Source organism: Furipterus horrens, unplaced genomic scaffold, assembly GCF_987537825.1.
Source record: "Furipterus horrens unplaced genomic scaffold, mFurHor1.1.pri manual_scaffold_5, whole genome shotgun sequence".
NCBI classification, from domain to species: Eukaryota; Metazoa; Chordata; class Mammalia; order Chiroptera; family Furipteridae; genus Furipterus; species Furipterus horrens.
The window spans coordinates 198,901,751-198,923,325 of record NW_028327175.1 but is presented as its reverse complement, the minus strand read 5'-3'; the positions used below and the strand labels follow the sequence as shown (position 1 = coordinate 198,923,325).

Here is a 21,575-nt window from a genome sequence, read left to right as displayed (position 1 = left end):
GATCTAATCATAAATGACTAACGAGGCAGGTCATGGTGGGTAGTCAGGCCCCAGGCCTCCAGCCTCACTAGTGTAATAGAACGTTATCTTTGCCTTAAACGAGCCCCATCCATTGTTTGGTTTTGTTTCTGCATCTAGGTTAACACACCTTTAAAATAACCTTTTCAAACCCCTCAGAAGAACACATAATCCTATAAGCCAATCCCCACCTGGCTTTCTCCCACCTTCATATAAACTTCCTTCTGTTCCTTAATTTCAAATGCATAAAAGAAACCGCAAACTGTCATTCTGGAAGGAATTTTCCTCAGTTTGTTGAGATCTTGCTTCTAGGTGTATCCTCTGTTTAGCTCAAATAAATTCCAATGAACTTCTTATAAAAAGTTTCTAAAGGTTTGAACGTTCTTCTGTAGACAATACTAATACAGTGGTACCTCTGTACTCGTTAATTCGCTCCAGAACCTGTGACGAGTGCCAACACTGACGAGTACCGAACACTGAGGCACTCTCTCTATGGCGCAGCTTAAGGACTCATCCACGTCCTAGCGAGCGTGACAAGCCCCACGCGCCAAGTGCTGGAACATGTTTTTCCGTCAAAATGCGATGAATACAGGTTTGGACGAGTTCTGAACCCAAGGTATGACCATATTAGACAAAACAGATTTTAACACAAAAAACTGCCTTGGCCGGGTAGCTCAGTTGATTAAAACGTCATCCCAATATGCCAAGGTGGCGGGTTCAACCCCCTCTCAGGGCACCATAAGAATTAACCAATGAATGCATAAATAAGATGGATGTCTCTCCCTCTCTCCCTTCCTCCTTCTCTCTAAAGTCAATAAAAAAGTAAACAAAACAAAAAAAACCTTACTGGAGATCAAGATAACCCATAGAATGAGAAAATATTTGTAATCACATATGATAAGGGACTTGTATCTAGCACATATGTACGGAACTCCTACAACTAATATAATAACATAAAAACAAATCATCCATTTAAAAATGGGCAAAGGATCTGGAGGGACACTTCTCCAAAGAAGATACACAAATGGCCAAAGAGCAGGTGGAAAGATGGCCACATCACTAACCACCAGGGCAATGCAAACCAAAAGCAGAATGAGGTCACTTCACACCTACTAGGATGGCTACTACTAAAATTTTTAAACAAAAAACAAACAAACAAGTGCTGGTGAGCACGCGGGGAACGTGGAACCCTGAATACGTATTTCTGGTGAGAATTTAACGTGGTACAGCACTTCCAAAAACAGTCAGGCAGTTCCTCAAAAGGTCAACGCAGAGTTATTACCACGCAACCCTGTCATTCCACTCTGAGGTCTCCACCCAAGGGAAATGAAAACGTATGTCCGCATAAAAACTTGTACACAAACATACACAGCAGGGTTTTCCGTAAAAGCCAAAAAATGCCAACAACCCAAATGTCCACGAACGGGGACGTGGAGAAACACGATGCAGTGTAATGTCTGCTCACACAATGGAACACTACTCGGCGTAAAACGCATGACGTGCTCCCACACACCACGGCACGGGCGAACCCCGAACACGTGGGTGCCCCGCGACAGCAGCCAGGTAACAACAGACCACATGCTCTGTGCTTCCATTCACATAAAGTGCCCAGATGAGCCAAACCCAGGGGCAGAAAGGAGGGCGGCGGCTGCCCGGAGCTGGGTGGCTGGCGTGCCTGCTACCGGGCGCGGTGGTGAGAATATCCTGCAGTCATTAATGCAGCCGTACAGCCTGTGAGCAGACTAACACCCCTGGGCCATACATGGTGCGTATGTGAGTTACAGCTCAGTGACGCTGCAATAGGGAAAAAAAGAGTGAAGTCTTGAATTGCAAAATGTTATTTCAACCTATTTCTTTGAAACTATATTCAGTGAGATGACAAATGAGCCCATATGAAAAACTACAGACTTCAAAGGTCTTTGAAAACTCCATCTAAGTTCAGTTAGGTATCAGGTAAGTGAAATGCTATGAGTGATCTAAAGTCAAAGGATTTATCAAAGCCAAATATACTAACGTATGAAATCATAGTCTCCTGTCAAAATTTTTTCACCAGTACGAATTTTTTGTATGCATCTGACCCTATAAAATGGATCATTATGGTAAACTGTTTGGTTACAATAAAGAAATCCATTATATATTTCTATTTAAAAACGAGGTCAAATCACATACCGGAGTTCGGTACTACTCACGGAAGTACAGATAAATTAAAATGTACAGTAACTGCATTCAGAAGGAGATAAAAATCTGCATGGCTCGCAGTAAGATCTACCAGCACGGGGTTTTAATTAAATGCTATGTTCATCTTTCTTAAAAACTACAGACACCACTTTCTGAGCAGAGACCGCCGCCCCGTGCCTGCGTCCCGTAAACTGCACTTTGGAGCTGCCCGGGCGCATAAAGCGGCCCCGAGAGGACGGAGCCGCGCACGACAGAAGGCACAGAACGCGCGCTCCTAGCGCCTCCCCCGACCCACGGGGCCTGTGCGCGAACGCAGCGCGCGCCCCGCATCGGCCGCCAGGGCCATTTCTGCGGGGCCTCCCCATCAGCTGTCCCTGGGGCTCCTCCTGCCCCTCGTGCCCCGCACGGGGCGCACTGTCAGCCCCTCCGCGCGCGCTTTCTTCTTCCTCCCGTCCCTCTTCCCCCAGATAAAGGCGCCACCGTCCACCTGGTCCCCCAAGCCGGCAATGCGGAAACGCGCTCTGGACTCCCCGCTCTCCTCCATTCCCAGCCCCCCGGACGTCCTCAGGTCCAACACCACGTCCTCGTCCACCCTGCGTCCTCGGCGCCTGCTGCTGCCCCTCGGGCCCGCGCCCTCCAAGCCCGTGCCCCCTCCCCTGGGCTCTGCCCCCCGTCTCACCCCCCACCCCCACCCCCTACGAAAACCTCCCGCGGGAGCCTGCCCCCAAAGCACCGCGCACCGCGGGCAGGGTGCTGGTGCTCCCGCGTTCCGTGGGGCCCCTCCGCCCTTTGAAACACGCAGCTGACGAAGGACCCTGCTCCACCTAAGCGCCGGGTAGGGCCCGAAGCCACATGACAGCCACGACAAACAGGCATTCTCATAGCTTGCGGGCCACACAAGGGGACAAGTCTGAGGAGAGAAACCCCTCCGGAGAAACTGACCTCGGACCCAGCAACCTGGAAGCCTGTAACAGTGACACACTGGGGACAACACAAGATGTCCTACGCACAAGGGTCCTGCTCACTGCAACGCTGTGCCAGGGTGAGAGGCTGGAAGGACACGAATGAACAGCAGGGAAGGTCTGAGTGGGAAAACAACAGACTTCCACGCAGAGAGGACCATGAGCCAGAAAACGGACTGCGACGATGCCTCTGTATGTGGTTACAAAGGGACCTCCAAGGTGCAAACAAGTCTGACAGCTCCCTGTGTGTAAGAAAGAGGGGGAAATGGGGGGGGGGGGGGTGCGTGTGTGCACGATGGTATGTACTATACAGGCACACAGACACACACACGTACATACACACACATAAAAAAGCAGACGATGAGAGAAACATCTGTCCCACACACACACAGATACTGCACGTATACTCACATACAGTATTGTCAACAAGAATCCAAAGAAACAAAACTAATTCCAAGATAGATGACTCAGTTTCTTTTAAAAATACTATGACAAGCACAGGGGAAATCTGTTGTTAACTAAAAGGTATTAGAGAGTAGCAACCAAATGGGATGTACAGACCTCATGTGGATCCCGTTTCAAACGAACTGACTGTAAAAAGGCATTTTTAAGAAAACTAAAGAAAATCAAACATGACTAAGTATTAGGTGATATGATTATTGTTAATTTTGCTGAGTATGGTCATGGTATTATAGTTATATTTTTTTAAAGTTTTTAGTTTCTAACCTAGAGCAGATTTCCCTCTTTCTTAAACAGGGTGTTCTCTTTTACTTATTATGTATTTAAAAAAACGAGGTCATTTGTCTTATAGAATTGCCCAATGTCATTTTAACATATCCCTTCATCCCTCATATTTTTTGTGAACTGATCATGGTACCTATAAGCTTGAAGGTTCAGGTTCAATTTCTTAAGAATATTCCACAGGGGGCGCCTCAGCCTTCTCAAGTACATCTTCTAACACATCACTGTCCCTCTGTGACAACTACGCCACCTCTTATCCTTCTAAATAGCTCTCGCCTGAAAGTGAGGCCCCTCGGTAAATGCTTGTTAAATGATGCCCTGCATACACCCGGAACTAATACAAAATACCACTGAATGTAAACTCAACTGAAAAATAAAATTTAAATTAAAAAACTATCTAATCTCAGCATATGTAATTCCTTCTCACTTGCTTCTGGCTGGCCTGTCTCTCCCACTTGATTATCAGTTCCTCGGAGACAGAGATTCTGCCCTCTGTCCTGTGCCCAAAGGCTGGCACATAGTGAGCACGCAGTGATACCTGCCGACTTCGGTGATGACACCAGATAAACACGCTGCATTCAGGTTCCTGGACAGGACCCTACGGAAGCACATACCCTTTTTCTGAGGGTTTGAGATGTTTACCTGTATGACTTATGTTCATAAATATTCGGCAATACACACTGAGAGGAGAGAGTAATATGCACCCCACTATACAAAGACTGGCATAAGAGAGTTACATTCTGCTTCCTCACAACCTCATCAACATAGGAAAAAACGTGTAACAAAAGGTACCTCAGTCTTCCCACATTCATCGGGCGAATCCTGGTGTATGGCCATTTGATACTTGACATATAAAGAAAATGACTGGCTGAAGGACGACTTGAACTCTGGGTCCTCAAAGGAGACAGGTACTAACCTCACCTTCAGAGCAAGGAAAATACAAGCAAATGCCATTGAAACACCTCTCCCTGACGACACGCTTCTGAAGGTGAGGCCAGAGTACGATCTCCGCAAATCCACTTCCAAAGCTCAGCGCTGGGAAGTTTCCGTGGGCAATGAACCAACCCTGGGACGAGCTGACAGGCACACCACCGGGAGCACTACCTTTATACTAATATTTGTGAAAACGTTAACTCGTGAGGGCCAAGACAATGTATCTTTTATTTTGGGTTTTTCTCTACCCACCTGTTGTAGTTTTTTGCACACCCTGGAGTCAATATTTTTGCTAACGGTGATGGCCACTATTTTTGCCACCATGATATCGTGTCTTCAGCTTTTTTACCCTTCCAGATTTTTCCTGAGTAATTTGATTATAACATTACAAGCAAATGAGGACTTCTATTAAAATGTCTATCTTACTTTTTTAGTTTCATTCAGTTGAGAATGGGCAGGACATCAACAGAGTAAGTTAGCTGTCAGGAACCCTTTCTACACATGACTAAAAGAGGGATAAAGCTTATTAACCATGCTGTGCAAAGTATGCCTACTATAAAAAAGTTTTTTGCGTTTTTCTCATAAATATTGGCACTCAGAGCTCTATTACTTTTAGATAAATGCACCTAAGCACAGTGACTGTAAATAAAGATCACTCATTTCATGTGTGACTTTTCCAATTTGAAATGACACGTAACTGGCATGTAGCATGGCACCAGGGTAAAATTTGCACTTTCAGAATGTCCAGTCCTATCTCTTTGCAGAGAAGCTGCAGACTGAATATAGATGAAATGGACCACAAGTAAGTCAGGAATTCAAACAGCAACATCAAGCGGAAGGGAAAAGTTCCGCTGGCACGGAAAAACGACACCTGGCCTGCTGACCTGGCTCATGGTCGGTTTATCGGGCGAGTGGCTGTGAATGACCATCTGGTAACGTTTATAGACCTGGTACGACTCCAGCATTGTGGCTTTGAACTGAGGACTTGGTGGAGATGATCTCACCACCCTCACCTTCAGAAGGAGTTAAAAAACAATGCTCATTAATTCATGGCTTTATGCAATAACAGTTACTCCCACCCACAAAGAACCAAATGTTTCAACACAAATATTAAAGCGTAAACATATAGTATTTTAACATTAAAAATCAACAGTAAATAAATCCAAAAAGTTATTTCTCCAATTTATGGACTCATTCAGAAGGAAAGGATCCTGTCTAAATTCTAGAACTAGTTAGCATCTATGACCAATTATGTAAGCCTGCCTCTACTGTAAAATGACAGAACGCGCCTGGCACTCTGATACACACACAGAGAAATACTCTTTAACCTTAGCTGCGTGCCACTCACCTTCAGTAAATCAGTCAGGAAAACTGAAAAGTGAATACACTTTTTGGACCCTCTTTCATGAGTTATTGCTAACACTAAACTTATAATCTTTTTTTTAATAACTCTAAAAGACAAGGTGTTCCTATTTCATAGCATAGTCAATAATGAAGGCTCTGAAGTCAGATTTCCTTTACCCAAATCTTGACGTCACCGTCTTGGTCAAGAATATAAATTAACCTCTCTGCGCCTTAGTTTACTCATATATAAAATGAGGATGAGATAAAAACAGTAATTGCCAACAGTAATGGCTAACAGTTAACACTAATTTTTTACCAGCCAGTTAAAATGTGTTAGCAAAAGCAGTATAATAAAAGGCCCTAACTGGAAATTATCACGTATGCTTTGAGAAACGACTCCTCTGGGAAGAAAGTGACATGACAAACCGCTACCTGCCTGCTGTGGAACTGTCAGGTATGCCTGGGACCCAGAGCACATGACTACGTGTGATCAAAAGACAGATGACTCCTCATAACATACTTTAAGTAGAATGTTAATTCGCTTTACAATTTGGGAAGCAGAAAGTCAGTCACAAGACCAGAGTAGCCAAAGAATTATGATAGTCAAAGATGTTAAAACTTATGTCTGCTACTATTGTCTTAAGGTTTAGACTGTGTGAAAGTTAATTTTTAATATCAAATCTTTAATGGTAAGCAAGGTTCTTAGGTGATATTTAGCTATAAATTCAAAGGCTGACCAGTTAACTAATCATGTATTAGGATATGATAATATCATTATGGCTAATGTTTTAGAGAAAAAATTTACAAATGAATACTGAAAAATCTAGACTTAATCTGGAATGTAAATCAATTTGGGAAAAATAATAGGAATACTCTACAAATATTCACATTATGCTAAACTGGCTTGGAGGAACTGATGAGAAGTTTATGAAAGTAGAACAATTTACTCCTGCTAAGTTAATTCCTAACTGTTGGCTTGCATATTGTATTAATGTTATCTACTACTTTGAGCAGATATCAGAAGAGCTTTGAGCAGATATTAGAAGAGTGATTTGCCTAGTGTGATCTGTTCTCTTTCATTATCTAAACCAAAACTGCCAAAAATAAAATGTACACAGTATTTTTTTTTTCACTTTACTAAATTTCAATGAAGGGATACGAGAAGCCAAAGTACTTTACCCATCACACCATGCTAAAACTGGAATTGCTTCTGGAACTTTAGTCAAAACTGCCTATTTTTTAAATCTTAAAACAAAGTTTCTCTCAAGCAGCAGCTGACTCAGTAAATACAAGAGCTTTAATTTCCCACTGTTCAAACGGCAACATTACCAATGGATTCATATAACCTTAAATGAAAATACACAAGGTACTCAACAAAAAACAAAACCAAAATAATTATATATCCTTCAAGGTACCTCTAACTTATGTGATGCGTTCTCTGGTAAAGACTCAAAAATGAAATCTTCGAGAGATTTGGGCTGGTTGGGTTTAGCCTTCGGTGGGAACAGGGACCGCGGCTGCTGCTGAGCCCGGCAGCCCCCCGGTTCTCCAGCTGCGTCCTGCTGCATGAGTTTCGCCCTTTTCCTTTCCTTCCGGATTTCCTTTGCCTTCCGACACGGAGGCTTACTCAAGTCTGCCCCTTTGCCTGGAAAGAATTTCAAAATATTAGAGCAAGCACATTTGCCTCTGGAAGACTTTTATCAAAAGTCTCAGAGACTCTGCAGGACAAGGGCGAAGAGTCCCAACGGCAGGGGAGCTGCGGGGGAGGTGTCTTAGAGGACCCTGGTGTGGGGCTCTGAGCTGACCTTGAGGTTCCACCTGAGAAGCAGGTACTGCCACAGAAAGGAACAGGCACGGAAATTTTCTTAGTGTTGAAAATCTCTCTCACCTTTTAAAAAGTATTTACCTATTCTCTGCCTTTGTCGGTACAAAGAGCATCATCAAGTATCTTCTGCTTCAGGCCCCTGCTGTGTCCAGCCCGCACTCTGAGGGCAGTGGTGACAGATTCCGGCTCAACAACTGGGGGCAAACGAGCGCTGATCCCAGGACACATGGGGGTGGGTTTTCCAACGAAAAACCATCCTGCGTGCCTCTCTCCATCTGAGCTCTAGTTAATCGCGAGTTCTGTTTTAATCAAACCTCTTTAAAATATAGAGTTTAGCTGGCTGGTGGGGCTCAGTTAGTTGGAGCATCGTCCCATGCACCAAAGGGTTGAGGGTTCGATTCCCAGTGAGGGCACGTGCCTGGGCTGCAGGTTAGGTCCCCACTGGGGCGCGTGTGAGAGGCAACCTATCGATGTTTCTCTCACATCGATGTTTTGCGCTCCCCCTTTGGAACCAATTAAGTATGTATATTAAAATGTTTTAATATAAAAATTTTAACTATTATACACCAAAAAAGTTAGGGAGTACCCTTTAATCTAGTAAGTCATTGTCAAGGAAACTATCCTGAGAAAATCATAAGACATACAGGCAAATAACACAAATGAAAACCTCAAAATAATCTAAATGCCCAATTATAGGATAACTACAAAATTTTAAAAATAACTAACAGAATATAAGCAATTAAAGATGCTTTAGGCATTTGAGGATTTGTCATACAATGTTAAAAGTAATTCCAATTATGTGTAATTATATACATTTAAAATATTTAGAGAAAAACTGGAAAGAAATATACCATGTTTATAGGCATTTTATGTTACTTTGAAAAATGGGAAAAAAAAAAACACATGAATTTATCCTGTCTTTGCAGTGAATTCTTATGGGAAACAAATAGTTGAGGGACAGGTTCTCTTCATAAAGTATTCCAGCCAGAAAATGAAGAAGGAATGATGGACTTAGAGAATGACAGCATGAATGATGGAGTGTGAATCCCTGGATTTAAGCATGGCTATTAACACTAACTACAACACCAGAGGCACCCGGACATTCACCACCCGTGAAGTAGACTTGCCTATCCTGAAATAAATAAATTGAACCTAAACCTGATTAAGATATACCCTCTCCAAAAGGCAAAAACACAATTTATCCTGAATCTGATCAAGGGTCTAGATCAGCGGTTCTCAGCCTGTGGGTTGTGACCCCTTTGGGGGTCGAACGACCCTTTCACAGGGGTCACCTAAGACCATCAGAAAACACATATATAATTACATATTGCTTTTGTGATTCATCGCTATGCTTTAATTATGTTCAATTTGTAACAATGAAAATACATCCTGCCTATCAGATGTTTACATTTCAATTCATAACAGCAGCAAAATTACAGTTATGAAGTAGCAACGAAAACAATGTTATGGTTGGGGGTCCCCACAACATGAGGAGCCGTATTAAAGGGTCCGGCATTAGGGAGGCTGAGAACCCCTGGTCTAGATCAACTGTCAGTTCACGGGCAGGCAGAGGACGCGTTAAACTGCTGAGCTGCGGATGTTACTGGGCAAGTGCAGGAAGCAGGAGGGCCGACCACCCACAACCACCAACCCCGTTTCTTTAACCAAAAACTGCGAATAAAAACGTGGGAGCAATGCACACAAATGTTCAAAAACTGGAAACTTAAACACTGAATACTCAATGGCATTAGGGCATTCTGTTTAGATGTAATAAGAGTATTGTGACTGTTCCCTAAAGTTCTAATCTTTCAGAGACGCATTCTGAAACACGAGATAATAAAATGTCTGGCACTTGCGTCCCTGTACTACTGGACGGGGACCCAGACACGTACAGATGAAACAAGGGTGGACATCCGAGTCAGCGACAATTTCAGATGAGGGGAGGGTACACGGAAGTTCATTATCACATTCAGTCTACGTGTGTCTGTTTAAAATTCTCCAAAATAGACTTTAAGATCTGATACATGGTAATTTTTATATTAAAAATAAAAGAACTAACCCTATTGTTCAGGACAGTAAAAGTTGAAAGAAATCATCTAAATCATTCAAAATATTTTTTTGGATTATTCTTGTTATTAGGATGAAATCTCAGACCAACATCAATTTAAATGCCATGGAAGCCTTACTTAAATAAAACTATTCAATAAAAATGCAAAGTTTTCTGTGTTTTTATATATGTAACAAAGAAAAACTAAAATAGTACTAAAAATCTCTTCCTTGGATCATTATGTATAAATAAATATACGAACAAATTCAGGAACTCCAGCATAACCATTCAAATTATTTTATGAAAGTTTAAAAGAATCACACACACATACATGCTCGTGCGCACACGCACACATAATAACCCATTTAATGATGAACAAACTTCTCACATCTAATTCTTTTATCAGTGAAAAATATAAGAAAAACTTTACCTTATTAAAGGTGAAGTTAAATATCAAAATCTGAACATTTTTTAAATAAAATTTATTATGATTAAAGAAATCTAAAGATAAAATGAAGACTTTTACGATGTATGTATTTTGGACATAATACCTACAATTTACTTTTCCTTACTTAACACCAAAAATAAAAATGTTTAGCAAATTTTTTTACATAGATTTGTGTCTCAAACCTCTAGGTCCCTGAGATAGTAAGAAGAAATGGAATGCTTTTAAAATGCCTGTATTTAGGGACGGGCTTAGTAAACGTGGGAGTTTTTTAAAAGATGGGATTTGCCCACCAAAATCCAAGTAATAAGTTGTATAAACAGAGATCTAGTTTGCAGATTCCATGTGTAATTCATATTTTTAGCTGATCAGCGGGCCCAGGGGTACTCTCTCAAGCACAGAGAAAAGCACTTAATCGGTCTTTAATACCTTTAATATGGCCTAATAACAAACTTTCACTACCTGGCTTAGGAACTGCATGAACTTCCACTGAATGTGATGGTTCCCCGGAGCCCAACTTCACTCTCTTGTCTTGTGATTGAATTAACTCATTAGCGTCTTCTTTCTTTGCGCCTTTTCCTTTCTTCTCTTCCCTCTCTAAGCTCTCCTTGAGGTCATCACCAAGCCTTTTAAGGTCACACTGTATATCCAATTTATTTATTAACGCCACGTCGCCAGCAACAGCATCCTCCATCAGGGGCTCCATAGGCTCATCTACAAATCAGAAAAAATCGAAGTCCATCAGCCGGATACAGTTAAGACACAGAGAGGAAAAATGGTCCCTTTCATCCACTGTGACAAAAACTACCGTGTGTCCACCAAATCTGTTCTCACGCCTTCCAAAGCAGCAGAGCTGCTGTCAGCACTGCAGCACCCGGGCAGCGAAGGAACTCCCAGTCCCTCTGCAAGTTGTGGCCAAGCTCCTACCAATCAAGTATAGCCAGACTGATATGTCCAATTCTGCCTGTTTTAAAGAAAATGTGTGACCTTTCCCCTCCCCACTGGCTGGATGAGTAAAACCAGAGCAACCCTGGAAACCACATGAAGAGAGTCCCAGAAGGCCAGCCTGGGACACACATGGGGCCGCTGTCGGAGGAAAGGAATAGACTCCCGTCACTGGTGTCATCACTGCACGAGGCTGTCCCTTTGTTACAGCTATGTGGGCCTTCACCGCAATGAGTGCATCACTCCTACTGAGTAAGGGGGGGGACATAAATAATTCAGAAGACCATACAAGTCAAATAAAGAACCAAACATACAAGCTGCATATGAAGACAGGCAGCCATCTATTTACACGTGAACAGCATCCTCAAAGCTTATCTGAATATTAATTTTTAAAACTCAGAGAACATGGTTCCCAGCCAATGAAAATTTTATATTGACTAACCAACAAAAGCTATTTCACCTTTAAGATTGTGTACTGACAATACTAATCAGAGCTGCACCCAAATTCTGATGTTCCCAATGCTCCAACTGCCCCTGAAGCCCCAGGGCCCTGAGCCTCTGGCCTCTCTGTTGCCCCAGCTCTGCCAAGTCTGCTCCGAGTCGTTCCGAATCCTGGTCCGTTGACAACAGTGCGTGAGGGCAAATAACTTACCTGTCTTGCTGGTCACTGTCTCTCCAGTGCTTAGAACTAGGACTAGGGGAGGAATTAACAAGCTAAGGCTGGGGTGGGAGGCTCCCAGGATTAGGCGCTTCCTACAGCAGAAGGGAGCAAGAGCTCTGAGAACGGGAGGCGTTCCCGGTTCTTACACGTGTATTTCGGCACTGCTTACAAGGGTTTTCTCGTTTGTTTGTTTTTCAGTAACAAAGCTGAAGATGCAAAATGTCTGCAACCACAGTTAATTAAATGTTACTAATTATCTTTTAGGAAATTCACTCACAATTCAAAATTGATCAGCCAAGTAAGAAACGGAATTTCAGGCAACGGAATTTACTTAAGTCTTACTGAAATACAGAAAATCTGAGCCTTACTCAACAGCAGAAGCGACCGTGCAGCCTTATGAAAACTGCATATGAGCGCCTGTGCCTCCGGAGACAATGCCACTTTCCAGTTACTTCAGAAGGACACTGCTGGGACCAGGCAAGGTAAGAGCTGTCAAAGCATTATGAAAACTGAAATTTCAACAAACTACAGGATATTACATCTTAAAAATGATCCTAAATCTTCTTCCCAAGCTAGACTCACTCCGGTATACCTTTCCCACATCCTTGACCTGGGGCCAGTGGTAACAGACAGTAACAGCCATCCTAATTAGTAATCACCATCATCATCATCCTGACTGCAGTAAGGACTCCTTGTCCCCTACCTAAGAAATGACTGAAAGTGAGAAACTTGAAAAAATACATCATTTTAAAGCCCTGGCCGGGTAGCTCAGTTGGTTAGAGCATCATCCTAATACACCAAGGTTGTGGGTTCGATCCCCAGTCAGGGCACATACAAGAATCAATCAACAGATGCATAAATAAGTGGAACAACAAATGGATGATGTTTCTCTCTCTGTCTCTCTCTGTCTCTCTCTGTCTCTCTCTCCCCCTCCCTCAAATCAATCAACCAATAAAGATTTTGAAATAAATAAAGACTTTTTAGACCCCGATCTCATCTTACCCTCACAATTTCCTTTGGAAATTTCCCCTTTAGCCAGAAATTTCAACATTTTTTTCAAAACCTTCTTGTGAGATTTTGTTGGCTGGAACTGTAAAGGTCGACACCTAGAAAAGCAAAATAAATATTAGAAAAGTGAACCCAAACTTAAAAAAAAATAAACCAGTTATGGATAGTATCCAGTAGAATGAGGCAAAGCTTATGCCTGAAATTTCTGGATAAAGACAGGACTTAATGTAGCCTCTAACTCACCTCGGGTCTCACTAACACTAGCTAAGGATTAGGGGAAAAAAAGACATAAACCACTGCGGAAGAGAGAATGGCAGAAATGCCAGAAGCTGGAAAGCAGACGTACAAGTGGTAACTGACTTAGCAGAGCAAAGGAAGTTGGATCCTAAACCAACAGTGAGAAAAACCAAAAAGATATCCAATTTCTCTGCAATACGCCTAAAAGTCTTAAGGACTGGCGATACCTAACTACCCCAGGAGATAAGCAAGAAGGTGGGTCTGAAACTAGGAAGACCCCCTAGAAGTCTGCTTTGAAAGCGGTTAGGTGTTAGGTGCCCTCCCCTACTCTGCACAGATGATTCCCTATACAACCCAGGAGAAACCGCCAAGTTTAGGGAAGAGTGAAAAACCGGGCCTCTTGCACGAGGGATACATGCACAGTCGCAAGCACCGGAGCCGGACTGGAAACAGGAAGGTGGAATCAAAGCCTACGCACTGGACGCTGAGGTCTGAGACCGCTTCCCAGCCCAGCCCGGAGCACCAGCGGGGCGCACACGACAGCCGGCCCAGGAAGGCGTGGGCGAGTAGAACAGCAAACTGATGTCTGTCTGTCTGTCTTCCTCTTTCTCAAATCAATTTAAAAAAAAATATTTTTAAACAATTTACAGGAAACTGAACTTTGCATGTGACAACCCCCCAGTAAATTATGGGTGCTTTATATATATATTTTTTTAACTTATTTGTTTGTTTATTTATCTTTAGAGAGAGGGGAAAGGAGAAAGAGAGGGAGAGAAACATCACTGTGCGGTTGCCTCTCACTCGCGCCCCCAACTGGGGACCTGACATGCAACCGAGTCATGTGCCCTGACTGGGAATCGAACTATACTTTCCTTGAACCCACTGCAATTGGCCTGTTCTGGTTAGCAATTCTTAGGGTTCAGGCCAATCAATTCAAACTTATTTGAACAGAATCCTAGCCATAATCCAATAATAAAAATCGCTATCTGAAGGAAAACGGCTTCTGCCTTGGAAGATGTCACTGCTTCACAACCATGCAAGGGGAAAGAGGACAGCGCTGCCACTCTGTCACGTTCTTTGTATAACAGTGAGACGGTGTCAGCAGACCAGACACCACCTTTCTCTTTATTGTCCCAAGTCTGTGACCAGTCAGGTAAGAGGAAGGATTCTTAACCAGGAATCAGTGGACTCCGGGGGAGCCTGTGATCACGCTAAATATGCCCCCTCCCTTGTTTGGTTTTGTTGCAGAGAGGGCCTGTAACTTGCACCAAATTCTCAAAACAGTGTGCAGAAATTTAAGCACAGCTAAGCGAGACAGGTGGGCAGCGCCAGCCAAAAGAAAAAAGTGACGGATACGCTGTCTGCTTTTTTATTTCAAGTATACTTCGTATACACACATGAAAACTAGAGACAAATGCTTCCCGATGTTAATGCACGCCCCCCACTGTGGACCGGGAGGAGAAGGGGAGCGGAAGACAATGAGGGAGAAGAGGAGGGAAGGAGGGAACATTTTTCCATGTTAGGGTCGGGGAAAGGGGGCAGAGGGTACACCCAGGAGATTATGAAAAAGTAATCAAAGGCTTTGCAGGACAGTAAGAGTTTTCCGTTTAAGTTTCCCAACGAGGAGAAGCGGGCTCCGAACGCAGGCGGCAGGTCGCCTTTCGGCCCCGCTCCCGAGCCCTGCAGCCCTGGGCAAGTGCAGACACCGTGCCCGGTCACACACCAGAGCAGGGAAAGCCCGGGGCGAAAATCCATCAACACGTGATATCTGAGAGTAATTTCAGGATTTACCAATCTTTTCCCAATATTTCATGGTATCACTGACTAGACTGCCCGAGAAAGAGGGTATTTTTCATACACTTATATATGAACCAACTCAACATCAATAAAAGCTCTTGAGCAGCACGTGAATATGACATCAGTATGCACAAAAGCCACACTCCTTTGCTTTTCCTTATAAAGAATGTCTACCAAGAAGGAAAATAAACATTTAAAACAAGTAAGGTTCTAAAAACAATAATACACAACCTCTGCATTATAGAGCCTCCTTCTGGCAATTCCCTTATGCCCTGACCGGTGTGGCTCAGTTTGTTGGGCACTGACCCACAAAGCCAGAGGTCGGCGGTTCGACTACCAGTCAAGGCACATGTCTGGGCTGTGGGGTCAGTCCCCGGCCAGGCCACAAAGGCGCAGCAACCAGTTGGTGTTTCTCTCTCACTTCAATGCTTGTCTCCCTTTCTCCCTCCCTTCCCTTCTCTCTAGATATAAATAAATTCTTTTTAAAAAATTCTTACCTTATCGTATACTGGGGACAACAAGTCTGATTCATCACAGGCTTGTACACATAGTTCCCGCTTCTAAAATGATAAAATAGCTTTGTTAATTTCTTAGACATTTCTCACACATACCAAAGTAGGTTAGGATAGAAGCACAAACTTAACCGCGGTAAAAATCTAATCGGTAGTGTAAAAACGCATCAGGTTTAGTCACTTTTCCTAAGCCAGTGGCCCTGTGACATGGGTACACCAAGGACCAGAGGCAGCTTCTTTGCTAGACCTTCACCCACGTCCCCCAAAGCTAATCACCTCGATCACCTCCTCGTCAGCATCTGCGGTCCTCTCCGTGCCTCACCTACCGCCCAAACCCTAAAAACCACGGGCAGGGACGCTGCCTGGGATGCTGTGGGACTGAGGGCCACTGTTGTCGGTGACGCCCACACCTGGGGGCTCCGTGTCCAATGGCACAAAGTAGCGCCAGCCCCACCTGCTTGCTTTCAAACCTCCGAGATCTCAGCTAAGGGCAGAACCATGGCAACGCAGGCTGAACTCTGCGCCCCCAAATTCATGTCGAAACTCTAACCCCCCACACCTCAGAATGAGATGGCACTTGGAGGTAAGGCCTTTAAAGAGGTGACCGGGCTAAAAGGAAGCGGTTAAGATGAGCCCTTATCCGATCTGATATGTGTCCCTGTAAGAAAAGAAAATTGGAAACAGAGACACACAGCACCGGGACGTGCACGCAAAGGGCAAGGGCCGTGCGAGGACACAGCGAGGAGGCAGCCTCGGGAGGAAGCGCCGCTCCGGACACCGTAACTGTGGGCTCCCGGCTGCCAGGACTGAGAGAGAACAAAGTTTCCTTGTCTAAGCTGCCTGACCTGGGGTGTTATGTACGGCAGCCCGAACAAACTCGGGTTCAGCTCCCAAGCCGGGAACCTCAAGGTCATCTTACAGGCTGCAGCCTCTAATGCAGCTCCACGTCCTATGAGCGAGCTTCCTACTTCTAAAGTGAATCTTCAGTCTGTCCCCTGCTGTCGCCACTGCTACTGATGACCGGAGCAGCCTTCGCCACCTCACACCCCAACACGGCCCGCGTCCTGGATTCTCCCCCTCAGACACCGCCTCCAGGAGCTCCCCCTCGAATACTGCTCTGCTAGGTGGCGATTTGCAAAAGCCAACCGCCATCCCATTCCTTTGGGACATGAAAGCCTCCAGTGGGTCCCCTCTGCCTTTAGAAAGGCTGCTTCTCACGGCATACAGTCCGCCAGCACCTGACCTGGATCTACCTTCGGAGCTCGCTACTAAGTTTAAGGAAGGTGGGGGGGTCTCACTTGCTGCGCTCAATCCGATGTCTCCTGGGGACCCCTGCTCCTGCTGTGTATACACCGCACTTCACCTAATAGTCAACAGTTACTATAAAGCCATCTACGTAACAACAACTACGAGGAAAATCTCAGCCATCAAAGGCAATGTGTGGGCCTCAATGGAATCCTGGCTCAAACCAAATAGAAAAAAAAAAAATACAAACACCATATGATGTCACTCACGTGTGGACTCTAACGAACAAACTGAACTAACAAGCAAAACAGAGACAGACCCACAGACAGAGCGGGCTGGCCGCTCTGGGCGGGGGGTGGGCTGGGGGTGGAGGGGCTGAGCAAAAATGAGGAAGAACTTGGGGACACAGACGACAGGGTGGTGACTGTGGGGGAGCGAGTGGGGGGAGGTGGAAGAGGGTCTAAGGGGGACAAATGGTGATGGAGAAAAATACGATAAAAAATAAACTATTAAAATCATTTAAAAAACATTTTGAGAGGAGCAGAAAACAATCAAAACTAGGTAAGACATGACATCAAAGAATTACTAATTTTGTAAAGTATGATAAATGGCATTGTGGTTATAAGAGAAAACAAGACTTTCATAGAAACACGAATCTCTCTATGATGGGTATACTGATACAACAACTGAAATTCGCTTTCAATTATGTTGTGGTGGGGGGAGAAGCGGGAGTGTCTGAGTCCGCCTGGGCTGCTGTCACCACGTGCCGCGGACTGAGAGGCTTCTGCACACCAGACATTCACTCCTCCCAGGTCTGGGGGCTGCAGCGTCGGGATCAAGGCACCAGCAGGCCTGGTGCCCCGTGACGACGAACTTCCCGGGTCCTCTTCTCATGGCGTCCTCACTCGGGAGAAGGACTGCGGAGTTCTTTATATTATAAGGGCACTGATCCAGCCCATGGTGGCTCCACCTCCCAAAGGCTCCCCCCGCCCAACACCATGCTAAACGGGAGTCAGGATTTAACCCATAAACGTGGCTGGGACACACGCATTCAGCCCCCAGCAGGGAGCAAGAACCGATGAAACGAGATGGGCAAAACGTTAACAACTGTTGGAGCTTGGTGATGGGGACGCGAGGGTCATCGTGACGTACTCTCTGTGTTTGTGTATAAAGTCCTCCTAACAAACACCCTCAAAAAGAGAGAGGACAACATTATGACACAAAATAATAAAAATTTCGTAAACCTCTTTCCAACAACAGGAAAGCATTTTAAAGGCAAACAATATTTTTTCCAGCTGTCAGAAGAACGTGAGTAAAAAGAGAAGTATCTTTGTCCCGAGGAGCTTTACCTTCGCCATCCTCTGTCAATAAGGTCCTGGTAATCCTGCACTGTCATGGAATGGGCCCACATGCCTAAAAAAGTAAGTAACATGTCAACTACAGCAGGCTGAACCTTTTACTCTTTAAATTCAAAGCAGCATTTTTTTAATGTGAATATAGAAGGAAAAAAAAAGCTAGCTCACATTGGAGGAATGAAAATGTAAGTACTTTATTCTTGTTGGTTTGGCATAATACATAACAAATTAAAAATATGATATATTCACCTTAAAAAGGAAAAACACATCAGAGTGATTATATTTAATTCAAGATTAGTCAAGAGTCTCCATGACATAAATTTAGGTTCTCACTGCAATCGGATTACATTATACCTATAAACGACAATAATAATACCCCCTATAAATTATTAAACTAGTCTCTTCAGAAAAAGTCAGAAAGCAAATGTTTTCTTGTGCATATAAATTTCTTGATTTTTACATGTTTATAGCATAGTCTTGAACACCAAAAATAGGAGAAAAATACATAGTCATATTCCTTTTAAGCATAAAAACAAAATAACCCAAATGCCTAGGAACAGGAAAGCGATTACAGGTTCTATGTGTTATCAATATGATGAAATAATTACGCAACCATAAAAAAAAAAAAAGAAGACTACGGGAAAAACATTGAAAGGTGTGTTGGAGCCGATGTTGAGAGAAGCAAGCTTCCGGTGCCAAGAGCACACGGCCCCAGAGAAAGTGAGGCCACAGCCGGCCGGACACAGCAGGACTGACACTGCCGAGTTTACTCCGCGAGGCCTGACCTCATCGCCCGAAAGGCAGAAGTAATAAACCCGACCTACTCAACGGTCAGGCTGTTCTATCGTAAAGACTATTATCAGAATTAAAATCAAGATAAAAATTCTAGTTCACTCGGCAGGTGAAACAGTCGAAAGCGGGTTTCTTCCACCACAGTTGTAACAGAGCATCTACAGGAATCACTTTTCTTAGCAACGCTGCTGATAAAACTCGATTAAAACGTTCGTTTTAGGCATATTTACTAGAAGTTACTGTGACACAGATATTACCGTCTCAGGGCTGAAATTCTGCAAAAGGAGCCCCTCGCGTGACCCACGCCCGAACCCCAGTCCCCGTCTGGCCGGCTTCCCCCGGGCCCCGCCCCCCGGAGCTGAAACCACGCCCCACGTCACGTGCACACTGTTTGTTTTCTCCACGTGACGCTCCCCTCTGCACGTCTCCCCTCCTCGCTCGTCTTCCTCATAATCCCCACTCCTAACGGGGCGTTATCCGCCGTTCCGCTTCCTCCCCCACGGGAAGCCCGAATGCACGCGCTTATCGCTAGTTAGAAACGGACACACTGTCATCGCCCAGACCGTTCCCCTACTGAGGGCGTTTACGATGCTTTCAAAACGGGGACTACCGAACTTGGCTTCTTTGTGGGCACCCCGTTTTCCACAGTGCGGGCTGTTTCTCTAAAACAGGAGAGTCTGTACGGGCCCACGCGCGCCGCTGCAGGAAATAAACACCGCGTTTTGTTTACAAACAACACAGCTTCGGGAAGAAACCGAACCCACGACCGGGAAGAAAGCACAAAACTGCAGGCGGCTCTGCGGCGTCCTCGGGGCGCGGGGAGACGTGACCGGGCACCGCAGCGCTGGGTCAGAATCGCCAGCCCCTCGGCACGACCGGCGCCTCGGTCCCCGGTTCCTGGCTCGTCCCCGCGGAGGCGCTTTACTCACGGATGCCCAGGACACGCACCCCCGCAGCCCGAGCCGTCCCCGACGACACCACAGGGACCCCGGCCCGCGTGCCCTCGCCCGTGTTCACACCTGGCCGCCGCGACACCGTCCCTGTCTCACCCGTCCGAGCACCTGGGGGCTCCCCTGCCGAACCAGGTGAGGTCTGCTCTGGTTTAACGCTGACAGCCACGGGGTAGCGGTGCTCTGCACTCCCCGCCCCGCCGCCACCAGGCGGGGGCCAGGCTGCCGGGGGTCCCGCGACCCCCGAGGGCGCCCCTGCGCCGCGGATCCCGCCCGCCCGCCCGGCGGCTCACCATTGGAGCGACTTCCCGACTCCTTCTTGCAATAACCACAGCGGTAAAAGCCATCGCCTTCGAAATACTCCACGACGCTGCACGCAGAGGCTGGACAGGAAGCCATGGCCCCGGCTCCCTAAGCGCGGCCGCCCCAGCCCAACGGCGCCGCCACCCCACAATGCCCCGCGCCGCCGGCGCCCGGAGACGCACGCGAAGCCGCGCGGCCGCCCGCCCGCCCGGCCCAGCCGCGGCCCCGCGGCGCTGACGCCGCCCGCGCCATTTTGGTGCAGGGCAGCCTTCGGCTCTCTGTTCTTCCTGAGAGCGGGGCGGCCATCTTCGCTGAGGGTGACGCGGAGAGACGGAGCGTGAAAGAAAACGGTCTGGGAAGGAGCGAGTGGGAGAGGGAAGCGGGAGTGGGCGCGCCGGCCCCGCGGGCTCCGCCGCGAGGGGCTGGCGCGGAGCCCCGCGGGCGGTGCGCGTGTCGGCCGCGAGGCGGCTGCGCCAGTCCCGTCGACCGGGACACTCACCGCAGGACGCCTTGCCGTTGTGGGAGTCGCAGTAGCCGCAGTGGTAGCCGGCCTTGAGGCCCTTGTACTCCACCAGCGAGGCCATGGCCGCCGCCGGGCTCCGCGCGGGCCGGCCACGCCCCTCGGCGCCCCGGGGCCGACCTCGGAGGCGCGCGGGGGCCCGCGGCGGGGCGGAGGAGAAGCGCGGGGAGCGAGGGCCGGCGTGGGGCGTCCCCGAACTCAGCCCCGAGCGCCCCCTCCGGGCCGGGACACTCGCGGGCGTGGGCTGGCCGGGTGGGCGTCGCGCACCCCGGGCCCTGTGCACGCTCCCTCGCCAGCCCTTCCCACAGCTGCCCCATCTTACAGACCGGGAAACTGAGGCACGCGGCGTGCGATCGCCGAGTTATTTCCCGTAGGGCTCGGTTTGAAAGGCACCATCTCAGACGGCGCTGGAGCACCGTGTGGCCGGTTCAGAGCCCCTTCCAAACCAGCAAGCACCCGCTCACGTGCCCACCGACTCGAGCGCCCTCGCGGGCGTTCCGTGGGCGGCCGGGCTCGTTGGAGCGAAGGAGCTTCACGCTTTTAAAGGAAACCGTCAGAACTCGTCGCTGCCTTGTGCCGCTTTAGCCCCGGTGCCGCGGTAATTTAGGCTTGTAAAGAGAAGCCGGAAAGCCAGATTTTTTTAAATATATAATGTTTAAAACGTTCCTTTAAGCCCTGGCTGCTGTGGCTCAGTGGATTGAGTGCCGGCCTGCGAGCCAAGTGTCGCTGGTTCGATTCCCAGTCAGGGCACAGGCCT

At 46.5% G+C, this 21,575-nt stretch overlaps 1 protein-coding gene across 8 annotated transcripts in view; it reads right to left on the bottom strand.

Moving 5' to 3' along the window:
- Positions 1–20,930, bottom strand: part of ATE1 (arginyltransferase 1) — a 121,727-nt gene extending 100,797 nt beyond the window's left edge. Inside the window, exons 1-8 of one of the 8 annotated variants that reach the window (XM_090278744.1) lie at positions 20,798–20,930; positions 18,248–18,311; positions 15,639–15,701; positions 13,102–13,205; positions 10,956–11,207; positions 7,592–7,821; positions 5,717–5,845; positions 4,692–4,820 (exon numbers count right to left, since the gene is read on the bottom strand). In XM_090278744.1, the coding sequence (XP_090134870.1) occupies positions 4,692–4,820; positions 5,717–5,845; positions 7,592–7,821; positions 10,956–11,207; positions 13,102–13,205; positions 15,639–15,701; positions 18,248–18,311; positions 20,798–20,882 (1,056 nt within the window). In that variant the 5' untranslated portion in view covers positions 20,883–20,930. Of the gene's footprint in view, positions 1–4,691; positions 4,821–5,716; positions 5,846–7,591; positions 7,822–10,955; positions 11,208–13,101; positions 13,206–15,638; positions 15,702–18,247; positions 18,312–20,288; positions 20,473–20,797 lie in introns of those variants that run through there. The other 7 variants (XM_090278743.1, XM_090278747.1, XM_090278746.1 and 4 more) reach the window with 7 other exon arrangements.
- Between the last annotated feature and the right edge of the window lie 645 nt (positions 20,931–21,575).